This window comes from Tenrec ecaudatus, chromosome 2 (assembly GCF_050624435.1).
Source record: "Tenrec ecaudatus isolate mTenEca1 chromosome 2, mTenEca1.hap1, whole genome shotgun sequence".
NCBI lineage: Eukaryota > Metazoa > Chordata > Mammalia > Afrosoricida > Tenrecidae > Tenrec > Tenrec ecaudatus.
In genome coordinates, this window is record NC_134531.1 from 214,164,111 (window position 1) to 214,190,647 (window position 26,537).

General features: G+C 44.8%; 1 protein-coding gene across 1 annotated transcript; it reads right to left on the reverse strand.

Annotated features, from left to right (window-relative positions):
• Window positions 1-1,708: 1,708 nt before the first annotated feature.
• PCP4 (Purkinje cell protein 4) lies at window positions 1,709-9,337 on the reverse strand. The gene is made up of 2 exons (XM_075542916.1): window positions 9,286-9,337; window positions 1,709-1,836 (listed from the first exon to the last, which is right to left on the reverse strand). The coding sequence occupies exons 1-2, from the start codon at window positions 9,335-9,337 to the stop codon at window positions 1,709-1,711; spliced, it is 180 nt and encodes a 59-aa protein (XP_075399031.1).
• Between the last annotated feature and the right edge of the window lie 17,200 nt (window positions 9,338-26,537).

Sequence of the window (26,537 nt, forward strand, 5' to 3'; positions counted from 1 at the left end):
CAGGTGCTCATGGGGCAAAGATATCACAGGTGACATGGAAAGCAGGTGATCCTGATAGATGGGGCCTAAAGGCAGAAATGTGCCCAAACCATTTTGACTCAGAATGACCCTCTTGGACAGACTAGGACATCCCCAAAGGTCCCCTACCATGGGTTGAAAACACCAACATTGAGGTAGTAGCCGTGCATCATTTAACCACTATGCCAGCAGTGAAATGGACCCAAACAGCTGGAAAAAGCCGAAGAGAGTCCACATGGGGACTCTCCCTTGATGTCGTTGGTACCTTTTTGTACAGTCATTTATCTGTGAAGTCTGCAGGGAATGGAGGCGAGGTGGGGAAGAAGCCGGAGAGCAGCTCCAGGCTGTTGGTCCCAGTAGCTCAACCTGACAGGGAGCAGATGGCAGTGTGAGGAGCAGAGGAAAGCCTAGAGGTGGTGGTGGAACCAGGAGGACTTGCTTCTCTCCTGAAGCTCTCCTCTCCCTGCCCCCTAACCCGCCCCTCGCAGACTGCTGCAGAAAAACTGCAGGTGTGCAGCGCATGGCCCTCTACGTGGAGGGGCTCCTGCTATGGGTTTCTGAAAGGTGTGCTTGCTGGGTAGGAGCCTTGGCAGAGTGGTGGTGACCACTTGGGCTGTGATCCACATGATCAGCAGTCTGAAGCCACCAGCCACTCCATGGAGGACAAAGACTGGGCTTTCTAGTCCCACAGTTACAGTCTCAGAAACCTACAGGGGTCACTATGAGTCCGAATTGACTCGGTGGTGGTAAGAGTCTGGGTAGTGGTTAAACTTTGGGCTGCTAACTGCAAGGCTAGTTGTTTGAACCCACCAGAAGCTCTGAGGAGGGAGAATGCCGAAGCCGTCTGCTCCTGAGTTGACAGCCTCAGCAATCCACACGGGGAGTTCCACCCAGTCCCGAGGGTCACCATGAGTCTGAATGGACTCAATGACGTTGAGTGTTTTTGCGTTCAGGTGAATCTGGTGGCCCATTCCCAATGTAGATGGGTCCCGTGTCCCTGCCTCCCTCCCTGTTGCCTTCTGTTCCCCTGAATGAGTCATCATTTTCCCCCACCTCCATCCCCCTCCCCCTGTGAAACATCTGCATTTTTAGCACCCCAGGAAAGAGGGGGAAACGAGGTCTCTAATTCCCATCATAAAATGAGAATGTATCGCCATCCCATCCCTAGCGGGTAGTTAGTTTTCCCCAAATGAGAGGAGCACAGCTGAGACTGGATCCCTGTTTCTCAGAGCCAAGCTCAGCACAGAAGGCTCCGTGCTGCACCCCCAGTGCTTAAGAAAACAGGAAAACAGACATCTGGTCTGCGCTCATCTGTTGCACACTAATCACGTCCCTTGATTCATACAAAGAGAGAGATAAAGGCAGACACTTAAATTACTCTTCGGAACTCCATTTATTACACCATCAGGGGAGATGGTTGCAGGAGGAATGGTACTGGAAATCCACAAAGAGATGAAACCACTCACAATCTCATGGTTTTACACCTTAGGGCAAGGGTTTAGATATCACAGTAGCAGAACATGCATTTTACGTTTCGGGTGTGTGTGTGTGTGTGCGCGCATGTGTGTGTGTGCATGCGCACATGTGGGGGTGTGCCGGGATTGGATAATTTCTCTTTAGGGATGTTGTTCTTTTAATTTCTTAGTAAGTGATGGTTGCATTCAGTGGCTCACTCTGATGGGCCCTCCCGCTAGGACTGGGACCCAGCCTTCTTCTTCTGGAATTTTCTGAACTGAGACTGAATGGCCACCGCTGCCCGTTCTGTCTCCGGAGCATCCATGTCGATGTCAAACTCTTCTTGAACTTTCTTCTGCCCATCTGCGCAAGAAAAAACACAAACATAAGGCAATCACTGAGCTGCAAGCGGGAAGGAAGACAACAGCGGGAGGAAGGCCTGCTGTCTGCCACGTGGCGCGTTCAAGGCGTCCCTCCAGCCCCAGGGCCAAGACCTAGTTTACAAAGGAAAATTCAGCAGAGTGTTGTTTTGGGTTTTGTTTGGACCCCCGTCACAGTTCCCAGTCTTCTTTCACCTGGATGCCTAAGAGCCACACTGGAGAGGGACAGTGAAACTCAAGGGCACAGAATCAACAGAGGTCACAGCTGTGACATTTCCCATTTTCCTGAGTACAATATTATTTTCCTCAAGACTCCTTTCTGCATAGGATTTTAAAAATGCATTTAGCCATGCTGTGGCTTTCTCTGATATCTCCTTTAATTCAAAATATGAACCATTGTTACAGGGATTGTGTCCATAGTAGTTGCTCCAATAGCTCTGAGTTAACAACCAACCCGGGTTCTCTTTCATCCCTTTTGCCAATAAAATGGGTTTATTGTAATATGGGCTTGCATTCTTATCATCAAGAAGTCTGAACAGCACAGTTTGCCCTGAACTTCCATCAGACTTAACTTTCTAGTCCAATGAAACAGATGTCCTACTAATGGCAGGAATTTCTCACTAATGGCAGAAGGATAAAACTAATTAATAAATTACATTACCTTTGGAAATAGGATATATGCAAATGCAGAATGGAATGTTGAACTGGAAAATGCCATATATATGTATATGAAGTGATATACATATCACTTGGAAACCCATGGACACAGTTCTGAACTCTATCCTATGGAGAATACACTCACTGGCAGTGAGTTGGGGGCTTGATGGTCCGATTACTTCTGTCCTTGGGGACTGTGGCAGAAGACACTTAGAACTCACGACTATAAAAGTGGGCAGACCCCGAGGCGCCTGGCAGTCAAGGAGAGAGGGTTCCCTCCTGCTTGCTCTAACACTCCAGGCTTCTAGTTCATTGGCTCTCTCCGCCTTTCCTCTCTCTTTTCTTTCTCCAATAGCCCTCCCCCCATCCCCAGATATCAAATCCTTCTCTCTACTCATCTCTCCTTTTCTGTCCCTCTCCTTCTGTTTCCCTCTCTCTTTTTCTCACCCTGTTTTCTCTCTCCTTTCTCCTTTCTTTCTCTCTCCACTCCCCCAGTCCCCCAATCTCTCCGGACAGAAGATCATTAGCTCTTATTTCAGATGCATCTGTTGTGTGATCTTTCCTAGGCAGACCCTTGAGGAGACGGCTCAGTTTCTCCAGACCCTGAGCAGGTTTTGCCTGGAGCCCTCCAATCACTCCCTCCATCTGGAAGGCAAGACTGCTGGCCGGCCTTTGCAAGTCCTGTTGGACTGATTGGTTGATGACCTAAATCAATGAACTATTTTCCTTTATCCTAGATTTGCTGCCAGTGTTCATAAAAGCCGAGAGGATGAGTCTGTCGGTGTTAGGAGAATCTTATGAGCCACCTCTTGTTAATCCACAAGAACCCAGACGGGGAGGAGGACAAAGGGAGCACTTTGTTACTGCGCCTGGATGCTATTTGCCCTTTTAGCTCTATTGCACTTTCTTCAAGAAACCTATCAGGGGCTAGGACCCGTGGAAGGGAGATGAGTTGAATGGATCTCAAGCTGATATATATATATATATATATATATATATATATATATATATATATATATATATATGTTTCAAATTGTGATATTACATGAGCCTGGACTAAAGGGCATGTGTCTAGAAAACCTACAATATGAATGGTTTCCGGGTTTCTTCTTCTCTTACTAACAGTAATAAACCTACAGTGCCAAGAGCACATAAGCAAGGATGTCACTCACTTTGATGGCTAAGCTGTGCCTGACCCAAACGGTCGTCTTTTAATCATCTCATATGCATGTGAAAGCTGGGTAATGAGAAGTGAAGGCAGATGAAGAAGTGATGCTTTTGAATTATGTTGCTGACAAAAAAATCAAGAAGCAAAAAACATTGAATGGACTGTAGGCTGCCAGAGGAATGAATAAATCAGTCTTCAAAGAAATGTGACCAGAATGCTCCTTAGAAGCAATGATAGCAAGACATCATCTCACTTACTTTGGACACGTCATTAGGAATGACCCATAGCGAACGTCATGATTGGTCAGAGAACATGCATGACACCCTAGAGGAGTTCGATGAACACATTAATCACAGCAGTGAACTCAACTAACCAACACTAAACGTGGTGCAGGACCAGGCAACATTTAACTCCGTTATACATAAACCTCCCAATTCAACAGCAGCAACCCCCAGGAGCACTAGGAACCATGATTTTTTTTTTTATAAAATAGTTTAGAATTCCAATTCCTTTTGCCTTCCAGAATAACTCTTGCAATAAAATTGCTTTGATTCAAAAGAAGACAGGTGATATCTTTTTCAGACATAAAGCAGTGCGGTAACCTAAGGATGTTGAAGGACCCAATTCATCTTTTCCCTTTTACAATAATGCACCCAAACCGCAATATTACCTTTAGAAAAATGATAAATGAAAATGCAGAAAATTATGTACATTTAGGGAATATATTGGGAAAGTACAGAAGGATCATAAAGATAAATTTTATAATTTTGTATTAAACTAATATATCCTTAGCCCCAAAAGATTTATTGCTTTCTCTTGCCTTTGAACAAGATTACAGTGTTTAAAAAGAAACCATTAATATTCAAAGAAGCACTACTTTCTGTTTACCTCATAGATTCACTGATTCTTTCCTAAAGGTCTGCCTTTGTTGGCCTCTTCCACAGAGGCAGCCAGGATGTATAAAGCAGGGTGGAAGAGACATTAATTGTAGAGGAGAGGGCACCACTGATTAGATTTGGTGATGCATAGATCAACCAAACAATATGAGAATAGGGGGGTGCTTGATGTTTTCCTGGAAGCCTGGCAAAGATCTGTTCTAAATGCCCAGCTTCTCAGTGGGAGCAAATGCATGATAGTGGAGAGCCACTGCCCCCGTCCATGGCATCTGTGCCCCTCTCCAGAGCCTCAGTATTCAATTTTTCATTGTTGTGAATCCAAATGTTATGAATTTCCAAAAAAGGTATGCTGATGTTCTCACCCCTGGTGCCTATAAACTTGACTTTGTTTAAAAAAATGGGAATTTTGACGATCTTATCAGTTAGCTTGAGGTCTTGTGGAAGTAGAATGGGTACTAATCCTATATGAATGGTGTCCTTATAAAAAAGGAATATAGACATAGACACAAATAAGCAAAATGGAAAATGGTCATGTGGAGACAAAGCGGCTGGGGCTGCAGGTCCAGGAATGCCACGGAATTCTGGGAGATAAAAGAAGCTTGGAACTCAGCATGGAACAGATTCCCAAAACTCCAAAAAGAATCAAGTTGATACACTGAAATCAGATTCCCAGCCTCTGGAGTTGTGCGACAATACATTCCTATTCTCATAAGCCACACAGGAGGTGGCATTTGGTGGCGGCAGCCATAAGAAATGAACACAGCCATGTTGTAAGTTACATAGCGCTTGCAGAGACTCCCTGTGGCGTCGAGTGTGAAGTGCTGAGAGCTCAAGGGCAGGGTGGGTTAGTTGAGCAGGAGCATGGTGTCCTCGGACCACATCAAACAACAGGTAATGTACTCTCTCAGCCTTTCAGGAAGACAAGGAGCTGCATGTTGTGGCCTGAGTGCCAAGTGGACTCAGCTCAGTAGCATAGATCATGAAGACTACACTTAACCTTGTCAAAAAGAGAGACTCAACACTGCCAACTGGTACTGCCCATAGCGCACACTTCATGTAGATATTATAAACATTGGACAAAACAATCTGACAATTCTTCAAATAATTAAACATAGAGTGATCTTGCCATGTGAACTGGAGGTTCCACTGCTAAGTATATGCCCAAGAGAAATGAAAGTATATGTCCACACAGAAACGTGCACCTGAATGTTCATGTCAGTGTAATTGACAATAGTCCAAAGAATGGAAACAACCCAAGTGTCCGCCAGTGGATAATTGTTAAACAAAATGTGGTCTATTGATCCATGGGATGTTATTGTGCCCTAAAGAGGAAGGAAATACTGATACAGACTACAACCTGGATGAACCTCGAAGGTGAAAGGAGTCAGTCACAAAAGGCCACATGTTATGTGAGTCCATTCACATGAAAGTTCAGACTAGGAAAGTCTATAGGAATAGAAAGTAGATTCGTGATTACTTGGGGTTGTGGAGGGAGGGAATGGAAGGATTAAGGGTGATATTTAAAGTACATGGAAATGTATATGAAGATACATGAAAATAGAAGCATATGGGATTTCTTGTTGAAGTGATATATTCTAAAACTGATTGCACATATCTATAAATATAAAAAAACTATTGCATTGTATACTTTAAATGGATACATTTTATGACCTGTGAATTGATCTCCATAAAGCTATCTTATTGTCATTTTCAAGGATTTCATTTTCCTGGGATCCATAATCAATGTTCACGGAAAAAACAGTCAATAAATCACACGACATATTGCATTAGGCAAATCTGATGCACAAGATCTATTTAAAATGCTAAAAAGCAAAGATGTGATTTGCAGACTACGGTGTGCCTGACCCAAGCCATGGTATTTTCAATTGTTTCATATACATATAAAAATAGACAGTAAATAAGGAAGACCAGAGAGTTTATGCATTTGAATTACAGTGTTAGAGAAAATCTACAAAATGCCGTGGACTGCAAGAGGAACACACAGAGCAGTCTTGGAGGAAGTCCATCTAGAAGGCTTCATAGAAATAAAGCTGGTGAGACTTCATCTCATGTGCTTTAGACAAGTTGTCAGGGGGAGACTAGACCCGAAGCACTCGTGCTGGTCAAGTAGGTCCGTGGGAAAATGGAGTCTCCTCAATGACATGGGTTGACACAATGGCTGCAACAATGGGCTCGACCAGGAATGATTATGAGGATGACACAGGGTTAGGCAGCGTTTCCTTCTGTGGTACATAAGGTCACCACGAGCTGCAGCTGACTGAGGCACTTAACACACAACTAACGCTACTACACAAGCAGAGTCCACTTGCGCATTCACGGCAAGTAGAGCACTGGATATTGTAGGCCCCTTTGCTTTCTCTTACTCCACGACAGGCCAGAGAAGGACCAAATCAAAAGCCAAGGCCATTGCCATCATACTGATTCCAATTCACAGCCACCCTGTAGGCAGAGCAGAGCTGCTCCCTAGAGTTTCTGAGGCTATAATTGTTATGGGAGCAGACACCTTCTTCTTTTTCCTGAGGAAGGCCTGGTGGATTTGGACGGTTAATCTTTCAATTAGTAGCCCAACATGTGGCCTACCATGTCACCAGAGAAGGACAATGAATCTCCATTAACTCTATGAGAAAATTGTGTCCTTCTCATTTCCAAAATGCAGCACTACCATTCCTCTCATATTTCCATGTGTTGCACACACACACACACACACACACACGAACTAAGAAAGCTCTGCCTGACGTTGTCAGTAAGATCCCATTGTCTGAGTAAAATTGCACCACTCATGATGACCCTTTGTACATCTGAATGACCAGGACTTGATTAAAACTCGCTGCAAACTGCCCAGTACCGCCCAGTTGTGGTTGTCCTTATCACTCTGGGATTTCAGAATTCTGTCATTTCACCCTCTGTGTAGACATTCTGGAGATAACTAAGAGGAAGATTATGCATTACCAACGAAACGATGTATTATAAAAAGATGCTACTGCTGCTTCTACCGAGGCTGCCGTGACTGCTGATGAGTTAGCCCATCCCCTTACTCATCCTGATTGCTGAAGCGTGGAACAAACGCTGCCTGACCTAGCCCATGTGGAATAGACCACTGTGCCCCATGGGGTTTTCATTGGCTAGTTTTGAAGTAGCTCATCATGCCTTTCTTCCTAGTCCATCTTATTCTGGAAGTTTCGCTGAAACCTGTGCAGAATTACAGCAACAAGCAAGTCTCCACTGGGATGCACTGGCTGGGACTCTAATGCAGGCCTTCCACATGGAAGATGAGCATTCTGCTACTACTGAGTCACCAAGGTCAAATGACATCAAGTCCAACCCCACTGGAGAATGAGGCAAAACCCACTCCTTTGGGCTGTGCGACACAGAATGTGTGAGAAGAAAGATACCCGTACATGTAATATACTATATTCCTGGGCGAACCAAGATCCCACATCCCTTCAAAAGGTGCCCAACACTGTCACGTCCATCCCCAGAGGACATGTGGCAGTCTGAAGAGGTCAGAATACAAATTGGCAGAGACAAATCGGATTATTGGTTAGATTCTGGAAGATCATTTTCACTTAATTTATCAATTTTTGCCAGGTTTATTCTAATTGATAGAACCTCCACGTATGTTGAAGTAGGGCTGCTCTTTATAGAGGTTTCAAAGACTGACATTTCAGTAGATCACTGGGCCTTCTCCCAAGGAGTCTCTAGGTGGACTTGAACTTACAACCTTTCGGTTAGTAGTGGATCATGTGCAATTGTTTGCACCACCAAGGACTTTTCTCACCTGTAAATGTTCCCTCAAAGACTGTAGGTACAAAATTGCCTCAGGGGGTTGGACTTTCTCCTTGGATCGAATCCTCATCAAATTCATATCCAACAAAAAAGGGAGGAGGTGGACATGCCACTAATGTGCCGGACGTGCTCTGAGGGCTCAGAGCATCTCAGGATTCAGCATGGCCACAGCCTTCTCTCTGGGAATCCACACCATCCCATTTGGAGTTCTTCTTGGCCCTCATTCCGATCCTTCTTCTAGCTCCATGAAGCGTTGCTTTTCTTTACACACCGAGACAGGATGTGACACCTGCTGATATGGCTTATTAAGTCATAAGATCAATGAATAGTCATCCCTTCTTAAGGATTTAATCATAATAAAAGCCATTCTTCACTAAATATTAAATAGGTCTTCCCTCATGGATTTTTATTATAGGTAACGTAATGGCAAATGTATGCTAGTGAGACATAAAAACATAAAACAAAAGACATAAAAACAAAAGCAATGGACTATTACCAGTTGCCGGTCAATCCCAAATCCCAACTATTATATGCCTCTGCAGTTGTAATGGAATCCCTGCGGGGTGCAAACTGTTTCCATGCTGAGTTACTAACCAAAAAGGTGGCAGTTTGAGTCCATCCTGAGGCTCGTCCAAAGGAAGACATGCAATCTTTTCCTGAAAACTGTCACGGAAGACCCACCTTAGGGAGCAAAGTTCTATCCTTGATATACATGGGGTCACCGTGAGTTGGAACTGATTGGAAAGCAAACAGCATGCATGTATGCTATCGTGATGAAAATCCACAGAATGAGAAAATGGTTTGATTTTCCAATACTGCACTTGTATTTATTGATTTAGATACACCAGGTGAGTGGCTTTCAAATCCTGTGTTGTAGTTTGGCACATGCTTACTGAGCACCTACCCCACTGGATCTCAATCTTCCTGATGCCACCACCTTTCATACAGTTCCTCATGTTGTGGTGACCGCCACCCAGAAAATTATTTTTGTTGTTAAAGTAGGTGAAGGGAGACGTCATACAGTGCAAGATATGGAAAAATAATAATAATTCGTAAATTATCAAGAGTTCATAGGAGACTGGGAGTGGGAGGGAGGGGGGAAAATTAGGAACTGATACCAAGGGCTTAAGTGGAGAGCAAATACTTAGAGAATAATGAGGGCAATGAATGTGCAAATGTGCTTTACACAATTGACGTATGTATGGATTGTGATAAGAGTCATATGAGCCCCCAATAAAATGATTTAAAAATTATTTTTGTTGCTACTTCATAACTCTAATTTTGGTACTGTTATGAATCAGGTGACCCCTGTGAAGGGGTTGTTTGACTCACAGGTTGAGAACCACTGACCTGTGCTGATTTGGGGGCATTGGAAGTTTAAAAGCAGTTTGGCGTTCTTTTCCTCAGTTAACTTCTTCAGCATTTTATGGGAACTCCAGTGAATGGTCACCGTCACCACGCACAAGGGCTCATAGAAAATAATGCACCACTTCTAAGGGTGTCGCATTCACTACGTGGCCAATGGCTGACTCAGAATCCAGGTCTGGCTCCAAATCCTGCTTATATTCCAGTGTAGAGCTACTTCCGGCTCTCTGGATGGAGACCAAGACCAACATGGCTGACTTCTTTACAAGACCATTTAGTGTACGTTGGTGAGTGAGGTAGTTAGGCTATTGTGCCAACCTGGCTGATAAACACGTGTGGGGTTAATTAAAGGGCGGAGGGATAAATGGCTCAGTGAGCCTCGCCTTTCAAGTTCTGGATCTCTTGCTTTGTGATGGTCGGACCAGGGTGCAGCTGCCTTAGCCAGTTCCTTGCTTCAGCTGGCAAGGCTCACTTCCTGTGAAACATCCTTGAGGAGAAGCCACATGGACCTACCCTGATGCAGCCCTGGGTGCTGGAGCACCTGTGTGGAGACCCCTGACAGCACTGAGATGCTTACACATTCACTGACTCGGCTTTCCTCCTGCAGTGGGTGTCATAGTGTGTGTTTTGTGAGATGGAGGAGGACTTTGTGGATTAGTGTCTGACACATGGTTTAATGTTGGACTTATGGGCTTTGGGCAGCACTGGGTTGGGGTTTTTCTTGATGTGCACTTAACCTTTATATAAAACTCTCTCTTATACATGAGTTTCTGTGGATTTGTTTCTCTAAAGTACCCAGACTAACAGAGCGGGGAAAACAAATCTTTTAAATAACCCGAGTTTAAATACAGTTAACCATTTTTGCAAAATCTGCCTGTTTACCAGATGCTCCGGGAGAATGCTCATTCCAAATGTATTATTTCGCATATGATTTGGCAGGCCAGATCCATTCCCATGGCTATTGTACAATGCCTGGAGAGAGCAGAGAACACACCCACGTTTCTGCTGACCCAGGGCAAAGAGGAAGTTGAAAGGCAAGTGCATAAATAAGTCATCGTATTTCAGAAATTCCAGAACTAGTGCCAAGCAATGAGGGGGCGAGTGGGAGTGTACCCAGGTTGTCAGAGAAGACCCCAGAAGCAGAGAAACCGTAGGAGGAAGCTCCCCTCAAAGACACCCTCAGCCTCTCATGGAAGGAGGCAGCACGGCTCTTCATCGATGAGAGGTGACTCTTCCCAGAAAAGTATTCTTCACCCGTGCATCCACAGTCTAAGGGACAGACCTCAACTCCTGAACAGAGATGCTTTAAAAATTAACTATCATGAAAAGTCACCCAGCACAGAACAGAGCTATTCAAGTACACCACAACAGCCAGAGGATGATGATAAAACGCTTAAAATGCTACCTATTTCAGAAATATAGCATAGGAACCCTTAGGTTTGGGGAAAGGTCATTCTTAAATATATTTGTCCCAAACTGGATGATGATTTAAGTTCATTTCCCAGGGATATTAGTAATAAATCATGAAGACAGCAGTTTTGGGGGTTTTGTGGGTGTCCATGCACCTACTCACGAACACACAAGCAGACACACACATGCACACACGCGCAAGAAAGGTAAAGATTCTCCTTTGCATATTTGCATCCCTACATAGCTTGGGATGTATTTTATAGAAACAGACAACCTCCACAGGCCTAGTCCTGTAGATCAGAAATTTGAGCATCAGCAGTAAATTGGGATATAATTGCCCAGAGTAGGAGTTTTCCTTGATTAGGAGTCGCAGCACAGAGCCGACTATAAAAGGACCCAACAGTTCAGCATGCCATAGAGAAATAACAGTCATTTAGCTGCCATCGTCCTGACACACGGGCTATTTTGATGCCAAGCTTTTGAGAATGCCCTGCCTTCTTTCAAAGCATAATATTAGCTTTGAAAGAATTAACGGCTGTCAGTTGTGTTGTCCTTAATATAATTAAGCTAATTGGCACAGGACCCTTTGACTCCCAGTGTTCCCTGGGAGAACTCCCCTCTGCCTGACACTGCGGCCACCTGGTCGGTCCTGGAGCGATAGTGGGGGCTCCTTGGTAAGGATCCAAAATAGCTCTTAAGGGAAATCAGTGCCAGTGGGAGAGGTAAGCAAAACAGGTGAGGATTGGAATTTCTATCCCTTAAGTCTCTTCTTGGATCAGGTTATAGCCAGGGAACAAAGCAGCTTGTGTTCAGGAAAAGGTCAATTCTTCCAGAGGAAAAAATAAGATTAATATATTTATCTAGAGAGTATCTAAAATCGCTGGCATATAGCAGTCTGCATAATGAAACATCAAGGAAAATAGAAAGACAATGCATTCTTTAAGAATACAGTGGAAATAGTCACTGACAAGGCCACGCTGCCCTTCATCCAGTTGTTCGTGAGTTGTAAGCTGCAAGCAACCGCCCCTTTGCTGGACAGGAATGTTGACTCCCAGCAAAGCCAGCCCAGAGCTTGGAGTGATCTCTCGGTCCTGCCTGCTGGCTCTGGACCTGTTGAACGGGGTCTTCTGGGGCGGAGGATTGCAATTTTCCAGGTCTTTGCGAAGAGGCAGAGATTAACGAGCAAGGTCAGGAATTATCTGTGCCAGCCAACGGGGCTTTCTGCCTCTATTGTGCTCTCCAAATCAAATAAAAGCACCACTCCCCTTTCTTCTAACTTTACCCTGACCCAAGTTAGCTCCTTCCTGGAGATTCACAGCTATTTCGAAAAGAGAATTTCATTTTGTCCTAAAATAGAGGTATCCTGAAACGGCGAGTCTTTCGTCATTTGAAGTACGTTCTCATGAATGCAAAGCCTAATTTGGTCAGCTATAAGTGACATTTTTCTCCCAGCTCTTCTCGGTTCTGTTTCCAATTAATCTGTTCCTCTGTCCCCTCCCTATTGTCTTTGCTTATCTAACATGCAACCCGATCACTGCACTCCGGATAGGGCAAGATATGACAAAATAACGATGTATAAATTACCAAGGGCACATGAGGGAGGGGGGAGCGGGGAGGAAGGGGGAAAAAAAGAGGACCTGATGCAAAGCGCTTGAGTGGAGAGCAGATGCTTTGAGAATGATTGGGGCAGGGAATGTGCGGATGTGCTTTATACAATTGATGTATGTATATGTGTGGATTGTGATAAGAGGTGTATGAGTCCCTAATAAAATGTAAAAAAAGAAAAGAGGAGAAAAAAAGAAAGCTGCGAAGTAGTTGCCGGAGCAAATAGGATGCATCCTAGGGGTCAATGCAGAAGCAAAAGCTGGGGAGACCAAGTGCCGGTCATCGTGTGACTAGGCACGAGTTGTGGTGGCATTAACAGCCGCATGGCCTAAACAGTTTTTACTCAGCTGAATGGTCGGCAGCCCAAACCGAGCAGCAGACCCACAGAAGGAAGACACGGCAATCTGCTTCCATCGAGACTGCAGAAAATCAAATCAAATCAAAACAAAAACCTTTATTCTATAAATCATGTGGTTGCCATCCGTGAGAATCGAACTGACAGCGACGTTTTTGTTGCTGTTTTTGCACATTTCTGTCACGCTGGCAGAGTGGACGAGAAAGCATTGCATGAACACCAGAATGGACCCCACAGCTATTTCCAGATGCTGGGGATTTTGGGAGACTTTTCTCCTTCCATGGTGTTGCCGGATTCAAAGGGCACATCTCAAGCAGGGGGGCAGCGTCTCGCTTCAGGCTTGGCAGATCATTCTGCAGTCTTCTTGGACCCTCTGCCAACTAAGTGGATGGGCTGCACTATCTCACGGGACGCATTCCCATTCTGGCACTCCAGCCTTGCCCCTCGAATCCGGGCAGGACACGCATTTCCTGGGTCCATTTCCAGGGATTCCAAGGGTTCTTAGATGCACAAATCGGTTTGGTGGATGCCTCCATTTATATAGAATTCAATGTGGGATGCAAATCCCTGATTGGCACGTTGAAAGGGGATGTGTGTAGCAAAGCCAAAGCCAGCTTCCTCCCAGGTCCAGCTGGGCGAGCGGATGAATGCCCACTGCTGCTCAATGCTCAGACGGAAGGCTTCTCTGACCTTGATTCCCCATTCATCCTGGGGCCTAGGCTGTGCTTCATCTTCTTTCTTTTTCATGTGTGAGGAGAAAAAAGGAGCAGCAATAGATGTGTCTACATGCGCCTTTGATTTCTCATTTTTTAAAGTTCTGTACATCACACAGCATGACCTACTGTTCCATGTCGGAATGTCACAAGGGCAAGAAAGGGTTCTGAACAGATGTGGGGCCCATGTTGTGATGTGTGTGTCTGGGAGTAAGCAGAGGTGTGTGTAGAGCGTCTAGGAACTGTAGATTGTGGGAGTGAATGTGATATGTCCCACCCTCTGGTTGCCTGACCTCACAACCACAATCCTCTGAAGAACTTCTCTTGGGTGGCTTTGAGCCAGTGCTCAAGGTTTCCATTTGCTTTTCTGAAACGACACGATCTTAAGAGCTGGTGGTGGAGTATTTGTAGAATTAGCTGTAAGAGGATGTCATCTCAGGCTTTGTGTTTTATTATTCATCTTACCTTAAAGATGGGTTCACATATTTGAAAGAAGAGAATGAAATAAACTAAAGATAACTACCCAAGAAGGAATAAAGCTCTATTGTTTTAATTAGCCAAAGGGTTGGCTGTGACACGTGGCAAGCTCATACAGAACAGAAGGCAATGTTACACAGTCCTACTCTGTCTATGGATCACCGGTGCGTTTGGGTCCATTGGTACGGCCAATTATGTCAGTGCAGCTCACACAAGGGTTTCCTCATTTTCATCGACTCCCAACCAACGATGACATCCTTTCCTAGCAATTGGTTTTTCCCTGTAAAATGGGAAGGCCAGCTTCTATGAGATGGATTGATGGAGTAACTGCGTCAATGGCCTCTAACAAACCAGTAATTGCGAGGACTGTATAGTACCAGACAACATTCTGTTGTGTTGTACAGAGGTCACCCAGAGTCAGAGCCAGCCTGACGGCAAGGAAAAAAGCACAGCAGGAGAGCCATACTCTTGCCCTTTGTGTACTTCATCAAAGATTCTTCATTCATAAGTTGTCATGTACCAAATATGTAGGAGAACATTACCATTACTTTCAAGAATTTCAGACACAGAAATTTCTAGTGTTGGCCAACAAGATCTAAAACTTTTTTTTTCCTTTTCCAAAATCATTCTTTTCCAGCCACCGACATTGAGCTACCTATTACCCCTTGATGGATTCTGATATAAACAGAGGTGGTAGAAGCATTTCTGTCTACATTAAAATTTTAAGCAGTGCTAAAATATGCTCTTTTGGTTATAATAGCTCAAGGGAACATTAACAGAGGGTGATGTCAAGGAACTGATGGAGAAAACCAATTTAGATAGAATGTTCGGGGGGAATGTCAAACATCAGTCTATTAGAGAATGGGAACATTTCCCAGGAGCAGTAGCATCTGGCCTTTAGCTAAAGTCATTTTAAGCTGAACTGAGGAATCGTACAAGAGGGAGTTATAGTTTGCCAGCTGTGAATGGCCATGGTGACCTAATAGGCTAACTCAGATATGTAATTGGAAAGATTTTATAGTTTTGTTCAACTTTGAAGTATGTGAGAAGAATAATAATGAAAAAAACTCGTTTTATCTCACAGTGCCTTCCAAGACCTTCTCCTATTTTTCTGCAAGCTAATCAGCTCATAATGATATAACTGAAGCTCAACTCCTCCTTGCCTTTCCATCAGCGAAGGTGTTAATAGCTTGATTTATACAAAAGGCAAGTGAGAATTTTTGGAGGAGTCGTTGGAACTCATTATTGGATTGTCAGGGATTCGGAGATGGGATGTCTTGGCAGTTTCATGCACATTCCAAAGATGAATACATACACAATCATGGGTATGAGTTCTACTGGGTTAAAAAATGGGGATGTTACCATTCACAAAGAACCTGTTCTACATCTTCATTTAGCAAGCAGCCATCTAAAGTGCAATGATTGGTCTCTGCCCATCCAAAGGTAAGGAGAGTGACAAAAATCAAAAGACACATGGAAACAATTAGCTCCATGAACTAACGGACCACACAGACATTGGTGATGGTGCCAGGTTATCACTAACAGTTGCTCTGGAAAGGGTTGCATTAGGAAGCCTGCACAGAGTGGGAGAAATAAATATGAAACAGAACCCAAAATGGTAAAAGAAACCAGGCTTCCTGGTGAGATAAAGACTATGGAGAACACAAGCCTCTGGTCCTTACCCTTCGTGTCTAAAACTGAACTCACCTCAATGCTAGTAAAAGCAACCATTTCAGATCTAAAGGGCAGACTTTGCTGAAGATATGTTTAAATATTGCAGACGGTGATCTTTCTTGAAAATAGAGCCATTGAAGGTGTAATTTGTTAACATGACACCATCCTAGAGTAGGGTGGGTCCGAATCTCTTTGGGATAAGTTTCTCTGTCAGTGAAAGCTTAAAAGAAAACAAAGTAAAACTCACAACCAGTGAGTTAATTCTGATTCATAGCAATCCTGTATGGTCTGGTAGACCTGCTCTTGTGGGTTTCTGAGACTGTAACTCTTTACAAGAGTAGAAAACCCCATCTTTCTCCCAAGGAGCAACTAGTGAATTTAAACTGCTGACCTTATGGTTCACAGCCCAATGTGTATCTCACTATATTACCAGCATGAAAATAGTGACAAAGCAACACAGAGAGGTGAGACAGCTAGGTAAAGATAGTCGATGCACATACCAGCTAAGAAATACCAAGAATTGCTTGCCACCACCAAAAGCAAGCAGAAAGGGCAGAAACACTCTTCTCCTGAGGCCTTCAGAGAAAATACAGCCCTGGCAACACCTTGATGTCTAAGCTTCAGAACTGTGAGAATAAATTCGGTTGTTTCAGCCACACAATTTGAGGCAATTTTTTTTTCATGAGAGCCGTAGGAAACTAACACCGCCATCATGAACACACACCAGCAGATGACAGCACGTGGCTCCATGTGGCACTGTCTAGGGCCACAGACCACATGGCCATGTGGTTTCAAAAGAAAATTGGAATACCTTTTTGGCTGCAAAATTATCGTGATACTTTCAGGAGGAGTGTGCAGGTGTAACTCATTGCCACCATGCAAGGCCACCCATCCCTTGTGGGCCTGTGAGGACTGGACCATTGTCATCTACATCTCGGCTTCCCCAGAGGCTCCTCACCAACCCAGCAGTCCTCATTACAAGACTAAACTACACGCAGCAAAATCTGAGAATATACGCCCTACTTGCAAATTTGGCCTTCAACTAGTTGGGGATGTAGTTGTCCAGATACAAGGCCACATTATCCCATTTCCACCCAGTTTGTAGAAATAGGTATTTCATCAAAAATAACTATGTGTGATCACACCTTCATAGCTGGACCAATCCCATTCAGATTCTGTCCATTGAATCTTCTTTCCTGTCTACTACCTCTGGCCAAGAGGCCATCATATTTCTCTTCTGGACTCATAAGCAATATTGCCTCGGTGCCTTTAGAAAGGGAGATCAAAAGAAGTCAAGTATCCTTAGTGTCCCATAAAAGAGGTGGCCGCCAGATGATAAAGTGAGAAAATTAGACAGGAGTAAAAAGACAACATTGCACCATCATTGACCAAAATAAAAGGAATGGGCCACCATAGTATTCAGGAAGCATGGGTGTCTGCTTATGGTGATGGCAAATGTGGCAACTGACATTGGCATGGATGCAAACCATGATTGATGCCATAGGTGCCACCAACATTGATTTATTGGCAAATACATTATATTTTTACTACAGTTAAAAGAGATGAATGGGGCTGAAGAAATGATACCATTCATCTTCCTTTTCCATTCTTGCGCACGCTGCTCAAGAGCACACAAGGTATCAAAGGTGGCTTGTTTGCCTGACCATCAAGAGGAGGATGTGTCATTGAGGCCAATGGCTGGCAGGTCAAGAACTCTCAGCAATCACAGAAATCCTGAAGAAATCACAGTCTTCAGAGCAAGGGGAGAGGAGACTCTGGCAGACTTCATGAATAACCCCCGTGGAAAACTTTTACCTACTAAAAATGTGTCTATTTCCTCTTAAAAGGCTAAGCAATGATGGAGCTGCAAGCTACCCATGGGGAATATTTCAAGTACTTTCTTGATCATCAAATGCATCTTAATTTACAAGAAGCATCTTGATGACCTGGCCCATTTCAGATCACCCTAGGAAAGCACCTTGTTGAGGTGGGAGTGATGGGAGTGGTGGGACTGGCGGGAGATGGAATTTTGCTCACTTCACATCATTTCAAGCTGCTGAAAGGTTGATGTTGGCACTGTAATACTGAAACCCCAAATCTCGGAAAAGTCTGAAATGAGACGCCACTGCATCTAATTGTCAATGAGGGCTAAGCTGTGGGAAATGAGTGATGCTCATGGTCAAAGTCAGTTCAATCATGCCTAGATTCTGCAACGCTCCCCTCACATGCTTGCCTAGCCACTAAAGCAGCTTTCCGACATCCAAGGAGACTGTGCTTTCTAAATAAATGACAGAGCACAGTTCAATTTTCTTCAGGGTCTAGCGTGATAGCATGGTAGAGAGAAGAGGACGCTGTAAAAAACATTGTAGAAGCTACTTGCCAGGCACAAGAATAGCTGCATGCTCCATTTCATGTAATCATCAATTATGGAAGAAGTGTTCTGGTAAACATCATGATCAATATCTGGTAAATACCATGGTCATTCCAATGCCTCTTCCTCTTCTGATCCCCCATCTGGTGCTATAGGATCAGTATACACTTCGGCTGATCATTAATGTCTCCTCAAAAGATATTTGGAAGTCTTAACCCCTCCTACCTGTGAAGATGACCTTGCTTGGAAATAGGGTCTTTGGAGATGATATCAATTGAGTTAACATGATTGGTCCATACTTGAATCTGAGTGGTATCTTCTTAAGATGAAGACAAATACAGCATGACAGACTGAGGACACCAAGTCCAGGAACACCTGGAAAGGAACTATTAAGGGCCTTCCCCACTAGGGCCTTCTGAGTGAGCTTGGCCCAGCTGACACTTTGATTTTGGACATGAAGTCCCCAGAACTGTAAGAGAATACATTTGTGTTTTTCTAACATGTCCCTTCTGTGGATGTTTGTTTAATAAGTCGTAGGAAAGAAAATCAATTGTGTACACAATTGCTGCTATCCATAGGAAAGAGTAAAGGCAGGTATCAGTAAGAACACAAAGGCTGTGACAAGAACCCAACGAACTTCCAGGGGGTTGTTAAGATAAATGATCTGTTTGTTTTGGAGGGATGTAATTTTCAAGGAAAATTTAATTTTTTAAATGGCCTATTTAATTCCATTTAAACTCAAGCCAAATCAAGCCTACTGCCATCGAGTCAATTCTGACTCACAGAGACCCTGTAGGACAGAGTATAACAGACCCTTAGGGTTTCTAAGGCTATATAATCTTACAGGGTGAGATAGTTAGTTTATTGTGCCAACCTGGCCAATAAACACATGTGGGATTAATTGAAGGGCGGAGAGATAAATGGCTCAGTGAGCCTTGCCTTTCTTGTCTCTCGCTCTTTGATCATAGGACCAGTGTGCAACTGCCTTGCTTGTTCTGTGCCTCCATTTGCAAGCTATACTACCTGTGGGACACCTAACCTATGGACTGTGTTGCTGTAATTTGAGGCCCCTTTAAGACCTGCCTCGCCAGAGAATTGGAATGTATATCTCTGGAGTTGGGGACTGTTGGTGACCTGGCTGATGGTTGGTGACCTGCCTTGCTGTTTGCTGCCTGTGCCGAGATAGCCTAGCTCTCTCTACAGAGGACTACCTGGAGGCCCTCAAGACTTGAAGGACTGCCAGTGTCTCACAACTCTCTCATGGGAGTGAGTTGCACTGAGGCATTTGTACTGCTTTATAATTTAACTGTTCATTTCTTGTATTGTTATCTATATATCTGTGTATAATTTTTATAAATAATTTTATTGGGGCTCATACAACTCTTATCACAATCCATACATACATCAATTGAGTAAAGCACCCTTAATGCATTCGTTGCCCTCATCATTCTCAAAATTCGCCTTCTGCTTGTGTTCCTGGAATCAGCTCATTTTCCCTTTTTCTCTCCCCCTCCCTCGTCACTCCCCCCTCCCTCATGAGCCCTTAATAATTTATAAATTATTATTTTATCTTATCTTACACTGCCTGGCATCTCCCTTCACCCACTTTCCTGTTGCCCACCCCCCAGAGAGGAGATTATATGTAGATCCCCAAGATCGGTTCCTTTCTATACTCCCTTCCCTCCTAGTATCATCACTCTCACCGTTGGTCCTGAGGGGTTCATCTGTCCTAGATTCCCTGTGTTTCCAGATCCCAACTGCACCGCTGTGCATCCTCTGGTGTAACCTGGTTTGCAAGGTAGAATTGGGCTCATGATAATTGGGGGGGGGGGAAGCATTTAAGAACTAGAGGAAGGTTTTGAGTTTCATTGTTGCTACACTGAACCCTGAGCGACTCATCTCCTACCCACTACCCCTCTGCAAGAGATGTCCAGTTGTCTACAGATGAGCATTGGGTCCCCATCATACACTCCCCTCATTCACGATGATATGATTTTTTTTCCCCGCCTTTGTTGCTTGAAACCTGGTCCCCTCGCCCCTTCATGATCACACATGGTGGTGTGCTGTTTCCATGTTGGCTTTGTTGCTCCTGGGCTAGATGGCCGCTTGTTTACTTTCAAGCTTTAAGTCCTCAGATGTTATATCTCTCAATAGCCGGGCACCATCAGCCTTCTTCACCACACTTACTTAGGCACACATACGTCTTCAGCATTTATGTGGGGAAGGTGATCACACAATGATGATTTTTGTTCTTTGGTGTCTCCTACCTGATCCTTTGAACACCCCGTGTTCACTTAGGCTTGTGTGCTTCTTTGCTGTGGGCTTTGTTGCTCCCGAGCTACATGGCCACTTGTTTGCCTTCAAGCCTTTAAGACCCCAGACACTATATGTTTTTGATAGCTTATGCTCACGTCTGTCTTCAGTGATCATGTCGGGAAAGTGGGTATCATGGAATGACCGTGTAGCTGAGCAAGGTGCTATTGTATTGAGGGAGTGTGCATGAGGAGGCCCAATGTCCACCTGATACCCTACTACTGAACCTATAAATATATGCACATAGGTCTATTTCCCCCATAATCATAAATATATTTACATATTCTCATGTCTAAATTTAGGCTTCTATATATGCCCTTTGCCTCCTACTCCTTTCCTCTATTTCCTTACACTTCCCTCCTGTCCCACTACCATGTTCAGCCTTCATTCTGGTTTCAGTAATTCCTCTCAGTTACCTTGGCCTTGGTCACTCCCTACCAGTCCTCCCATCCCCTCCCTCCACTGGTTTTGAACCACTCATTTTTCCCTTGTCCCTGTGTTGGCCAACACCTCTTCCCTTCCCCTACCTCCCACACTCTCATGTCCCTCCAGGACCGTTGGTCCCGTTATTTTCTTCTCACATTGTTTGTCCAGCCTATCTTCTCTAGGTGGATCTGCATCTATCTGTATATAATTTAACAGTTCATTTCTTGTATTATCTATCTATCTATCTATACATATATATGTATATATATATTTATCAGCAATCTGGTTGTATCTCTCTAGCGAACCCTGTCTAATATATAGGGTCACTATGTATCAGAATCGATTTGATGGGGAATTTGGGTTTTGATTGGAACCTTAGATTAGAAGCAAACTGCCTCATCATTCTCCTAAGGTAGGTTAAGCAGTCCTAACTTTGGGTTAGCAGTCAATCACTGTGCTACCAGGGATCCTAAATCCAATCTACTGCTAGGAAAATAATGAGTCTTCTCATTGATGGTGAAAATAACAAAAATGTCACCGTTAAGAAAGGAGCTGTGAGACAAAAATAGTTAATGAGAGGAGGAAGTCCTGGTCCTGAGAAGTTATACTACCTGCCTGTGGTGACGGGCCAGACTAATAAGCAACCATTTTTGTGAAAACAAATCATTCCTGGTGGTGGTGGGAGAGGAGGATTCCGACTTAGGGTGACTCCTCCTGGTGAGCAAGTAGAACTGTACTCCGTTGGGTCTTCCAAAGCTATGACCTTTCTTCCAAGTACTCCTGAGTCGATTGCCACCACCAGCCTTTTAGCTAAGAATCAAGCACTTATCCATTCATGACACACAGGTCTCCCCAAACCAAATGCTCCCCCAAATCAAGGCTGGAAAACATGAGACTTATCAACAACTGCCTCTTAACTCAACGATCTTAGACTATTGATTATCCTTCTTCACTCCGTACTTCCAGCACACTTATTGCATTCAAGATGTGCTAATTCACTTCTTTCATCAAAGTACCAGAAAGAACAATAATCCCTAGTTGTGCTGGGAGGGAGAGGGATTCAATTCTGGGTTTGGACTGTACTTCATTAGAAAATGGAAATTGCTGATCTGACTTTCTTTCTTCCTTCCTTCCTTTCTTTCTTTCTCTTTAAGAGCAGTTCCTATTGCAGTCACATGTTTGAAGTTTAATTCAAGGCTCTGAAATGAAGGAATCCCAAAGGGACATACATGCAAGCACATCTGCCCCTTCATCAGGACAATGAGAGAAATGCCCGGTGTCTTTTGTCTGTGCTGCCCTTACAGGAAGCTGGGGAGGGCTCGACCACAAAATCAGGTTTAACCTGGCTTCCCAGCCCAGATCAACATCTGAAGCGCTAAGTGGGTCAGCAACCTCTTGCCACCCCAGCCTCCCTGAGGATATCTTGAATCAGACAAGGAATTCATCTCCACCATCACCTGGGTGCCAGGGCTTGAGGGGTGAATCATGCACACACTTAGTGGAAGAAAGCTGTGGGCTACTGTAGGCCCCCCAAGAAGGCAGCCTCTTTGGCCTTCTGCTTCAGCCCACCACAGAAGGAACTCATGCTGCTCAGATGTCACCTCACTTGGTCCCTTCTGTGGCTGTTAGCTGCAATCTATTCTACTTCTCGTGCACAGCAGCCCCATGCACAATAGAACAAAATATGCTTTCCCCATGGTTGACTTCAGACCAGACCACTGTGATTGACATGTTTTCATTGAGTGATTTTCAGAAAGTGATTGCCAAGCCTCTCTTCCTACTCCATCTTCATCTACCAGCGCCACTGAACCCTGCCCAGCATGACAGCAAGCCTCCACTGACAGGCGGGTGGTTGGGAATGGCACATGCAGTATAAAGGTTAGGAATTGAACCTGTGTCTTCAGCATGGAAGATGAACATTCTACCACTGGACTGCCATGACTCCTTTTACCTCTGCCCCATGCCTTCACTTCCCAGGAGCCCAGGTGGCACAGTGGTTGTGTGTCCATTGGGCTGCTAACCATGAAGTTAGCAGTTTGAAACCACCAGCTGCTCTGCAGGGAAAGATGAGGCTTTCTACTCCTGTAAATAGTTACAGTCTCAGAAACTCCCTGGGGGCAGTACTACACTGTCCTGTAAGGTCACCATGGATCAGAAATGACTCAATGGGAGTGAGTTTGGTTTTAGTTCAGTTTGGTGATAAATGTGGCTTATAGGGGACCACGCCTGCTTTGACCTCTACTCACCTCCCAGGTGGCCCCATTTGGTCCCATTAGGGTTTTCTGTTCAGACGTGGTCGAGATTTGTGCAGTACTATATCTTACCATATACACCCCCTGCTTTCTCCGCTGCTGTCTTCCTGATCATCCCCCCTAGCCCCCATCTCCCCAACACACACTTTGGCTACCTCCTCCCTTTGCTTCCTGAATGACACTTGTGGGTGGGAGAAGTGGAGGGGCGGGCAAGGAGCTCAAACTGACTGCCTGAAACACACGCTCACCTTCACAGGGACAGCCTAATTGCTGTAGGAATGTCAAATATGTCATCCTTCAAAAATAGATCTGACAGTTTTCTTTTCTTTAAAAAATTAAACCAGACAGACACTACACAATTTTAAAAAATATGTTGATGGACCCCATCTCTTTCTCTTTTTCTAGTAAGCCAGAATTTGTGTGCCCAAAGCATTCCCACTTTGTCTTTGTGCAGGTGTGGTCACTGAGAGGCTGGGACCGTTGGGGGTCATGGAGTTGGTGACTCTGCCCAGCACCCTGTGTCCAGCAGAAGGGCGCCTGCCTGCTCCCGCGCTGTCTGCAGAATCATTGCTGTGCTCAGCCCACTGATGTAGCCACAGTGTTGCCAAGCAATCTTCTTCAAGGTCTTCCTCTTTAACAAGAATCAAATAAAATAACCCCAATAATAACGTGTATACTTAAGAATATAACGGGCAATGCTTTTTAAACAGAGACTCCAGGGGGCATGGGGTAACTTGGCCCAAGGGCTGTGTGAGGGAAGTGCATTGGGAAGGACAGAGGGACATCATGCTCCTTTTTCAGATTCACTCTTCACCCCGGTCCTGGTCTGTGGAACCAGTGCTCCATGGTACTGGTTGAGCTCACCCAATGGAAGGCATTAGAAATGTCCAGAAGGTGGAAGGAGAAAGAGGCCTGGGTATTCCTCATACCCTCGGCTTCCTTTCTGCTTAGGTGGCCAGATGAAATACAGACTGCCCAGGTAAATGTGAAATTTTAGATAAACCACAAAAGCCGCTTTAGAGGGAAACGTGTCTCAATAGTGTCATGGAACATAATTATATTAAAATATTTTATATAAAATTCTAATTGAATTGAACATCCCATAGATACTTACTCCTCCCTCAATAACCGATGCAACTATCTTGCTATCTGACTTTTCACATTTACAGGACTAGCAAACTACCTGTCCCAGGCCTTTGTGTACTAACCTGGGCTTCTCCCCATGTCCAGCCCCTGGTTTACAGAGCCACTTATGTCTGCCAGGCTCTTCACAGAAGCAGCGAGCTCACCAGAAGGCCTCTTGCCAGGCCCATCCCCACCTCCGGTGCCAATGCTGCAGCTTCAGCTTTGTGCTAAAGGGCCCACTGAGGTGGACTTGGAGGCAGCCCTTCTGGGAAGGGCCTGTGAGTGGCCGGAGGAGCCGAGGGGGAGGTACAAACAACTGGAGTGGAGAGGATACTGATGTTCTTTTTACCTCAGCGCCTGAAGGGACCAAGCTCAGTAGCAGAAAGTGTAATAGGGTTAGTTGGGGGTGTGAGAGCCGTCCTTCTTCCTCTTCAGCTTCGCAGCTAAGCTCCTCTCCGGAGCAGTTTTCCAGGCTCTGCCTTGGATTCTAGTCCTTCTAAGCTTAGCAGCATGTCATGTTTCTGTGGGAGCTTCCCGACCATAAGGGGCAACAGCAGATGATGGAGCTGTAGTGGGGTGTCTCTGGGGGATATTGGCATAGAAAGCGATCTCCCCCAACTATCTTGACCCCTGGACCTGCTGGTTCCTTGAGCCACAGAACAGCCAACGGTGCCTCTACTCTAATCACTGGGCTCCTGGCAGGGACTTGCCTTCCCATGCACAGCAGTTCTAGGGGTCTGAGTTTCCGGGCCACCTCCATGTCTTCATCAAGCTTATATAACCCGGAGTTTGCTTAAGGCACCAGTCTTTGAACCTGAATCGGGTCCGTAAGTGAGGAGGTGTATTTATTTGTTATATCTGGTAGCCTTACAAGTCCCTGCAAAGTTGTCCCAGTTCTGTTGTCTCCTTCAAGAGAACGCCAGGGTCCTTACATGTAGTACTTTTTTGACCCCAGCACCTCCCCTCCGTAGCCTACATGGTCAAACCAACGTGCCACATTGTCTTCTGTGATTTCCCTAAACCCTGCATTGACCTTTGCATATGGTTTGTTTCTAGTAGTTATGATGGCTGGGGGCCAACAGGTCAGCACCAATGTATGGCAACCTCATGCACAATGGAACGAAACGTCCCCAGTCCTATACCAGCCTCATAATTGGTGGCAAATAGGACCACCATGGCCCATGGGGTTTTCACATTAGCTGATGTTTCAGGAGAAAATTCTACCAAAGAACCTCACTGCCTTTATTTTCACAAAATGCCAGTTGGCGTGTCCTGCCTCCTCTTTCCTAGGATCCTAACCGATGCATTTGTCAACAAGAACTCTCCACATCACTCTCCCAGCATGACCCCCTGAAAATATTCCATCCCAAGTTTGGAATACAGTGTCTAGTCGCTGCTGAGCAACTTTTTCTCAAATCAATGGGTGGGAGAAAGCTAGAGTCTAGGGTCTATTACCTGCACCATATGCCCTTTCTAAAAACTACTCAATTGTAAAGTTGATTCCAGTTCATAGCTGCCCTTTATGACCAAACCGATGGGAGAAAAGTAGCACATCTTTCTCCCATAGAACACCTGGCAGGTTTGAACTGCCAATCTTCTTGTGAGCAGCGGAGTGCCCAACCACTGTCCCAAGAGGGCTCCATCTTTCTGAAGACCAATGACATAAAAGACTGAATCAAGGAATGATTAAATTCTAAGCAGCCATCGTAGCGCACATGGAGCAGGTAAGTAAGGGAAGAGTCGGATGAGAAAAGATCAGAGAGGTGAGTTATGCTCATGTTCACTAGTGCTGTGTAACATGGGCTTCCTCTAAGCATGGTGGGGTAGGCCAGCCAGGCTTCTCACATGGCAACTGATTTCTCTCATGGTGAGCATTCTAGCGCAGAGGAAATGGGAGCTGCCAGTTTCTGACCTGGGCCCAGACACTGACACGATAGTACTTTGGTAGCATTATACCGGTTAAAGGAGCAGAGAGCCCACCCAGGTGCAAGGTGAAGGGATGTGGGTCCCCTCTTCAGGGATTTGCTGCCATCTTTCATCCACTATGCGATATCCAAAATCAGAAGCCAT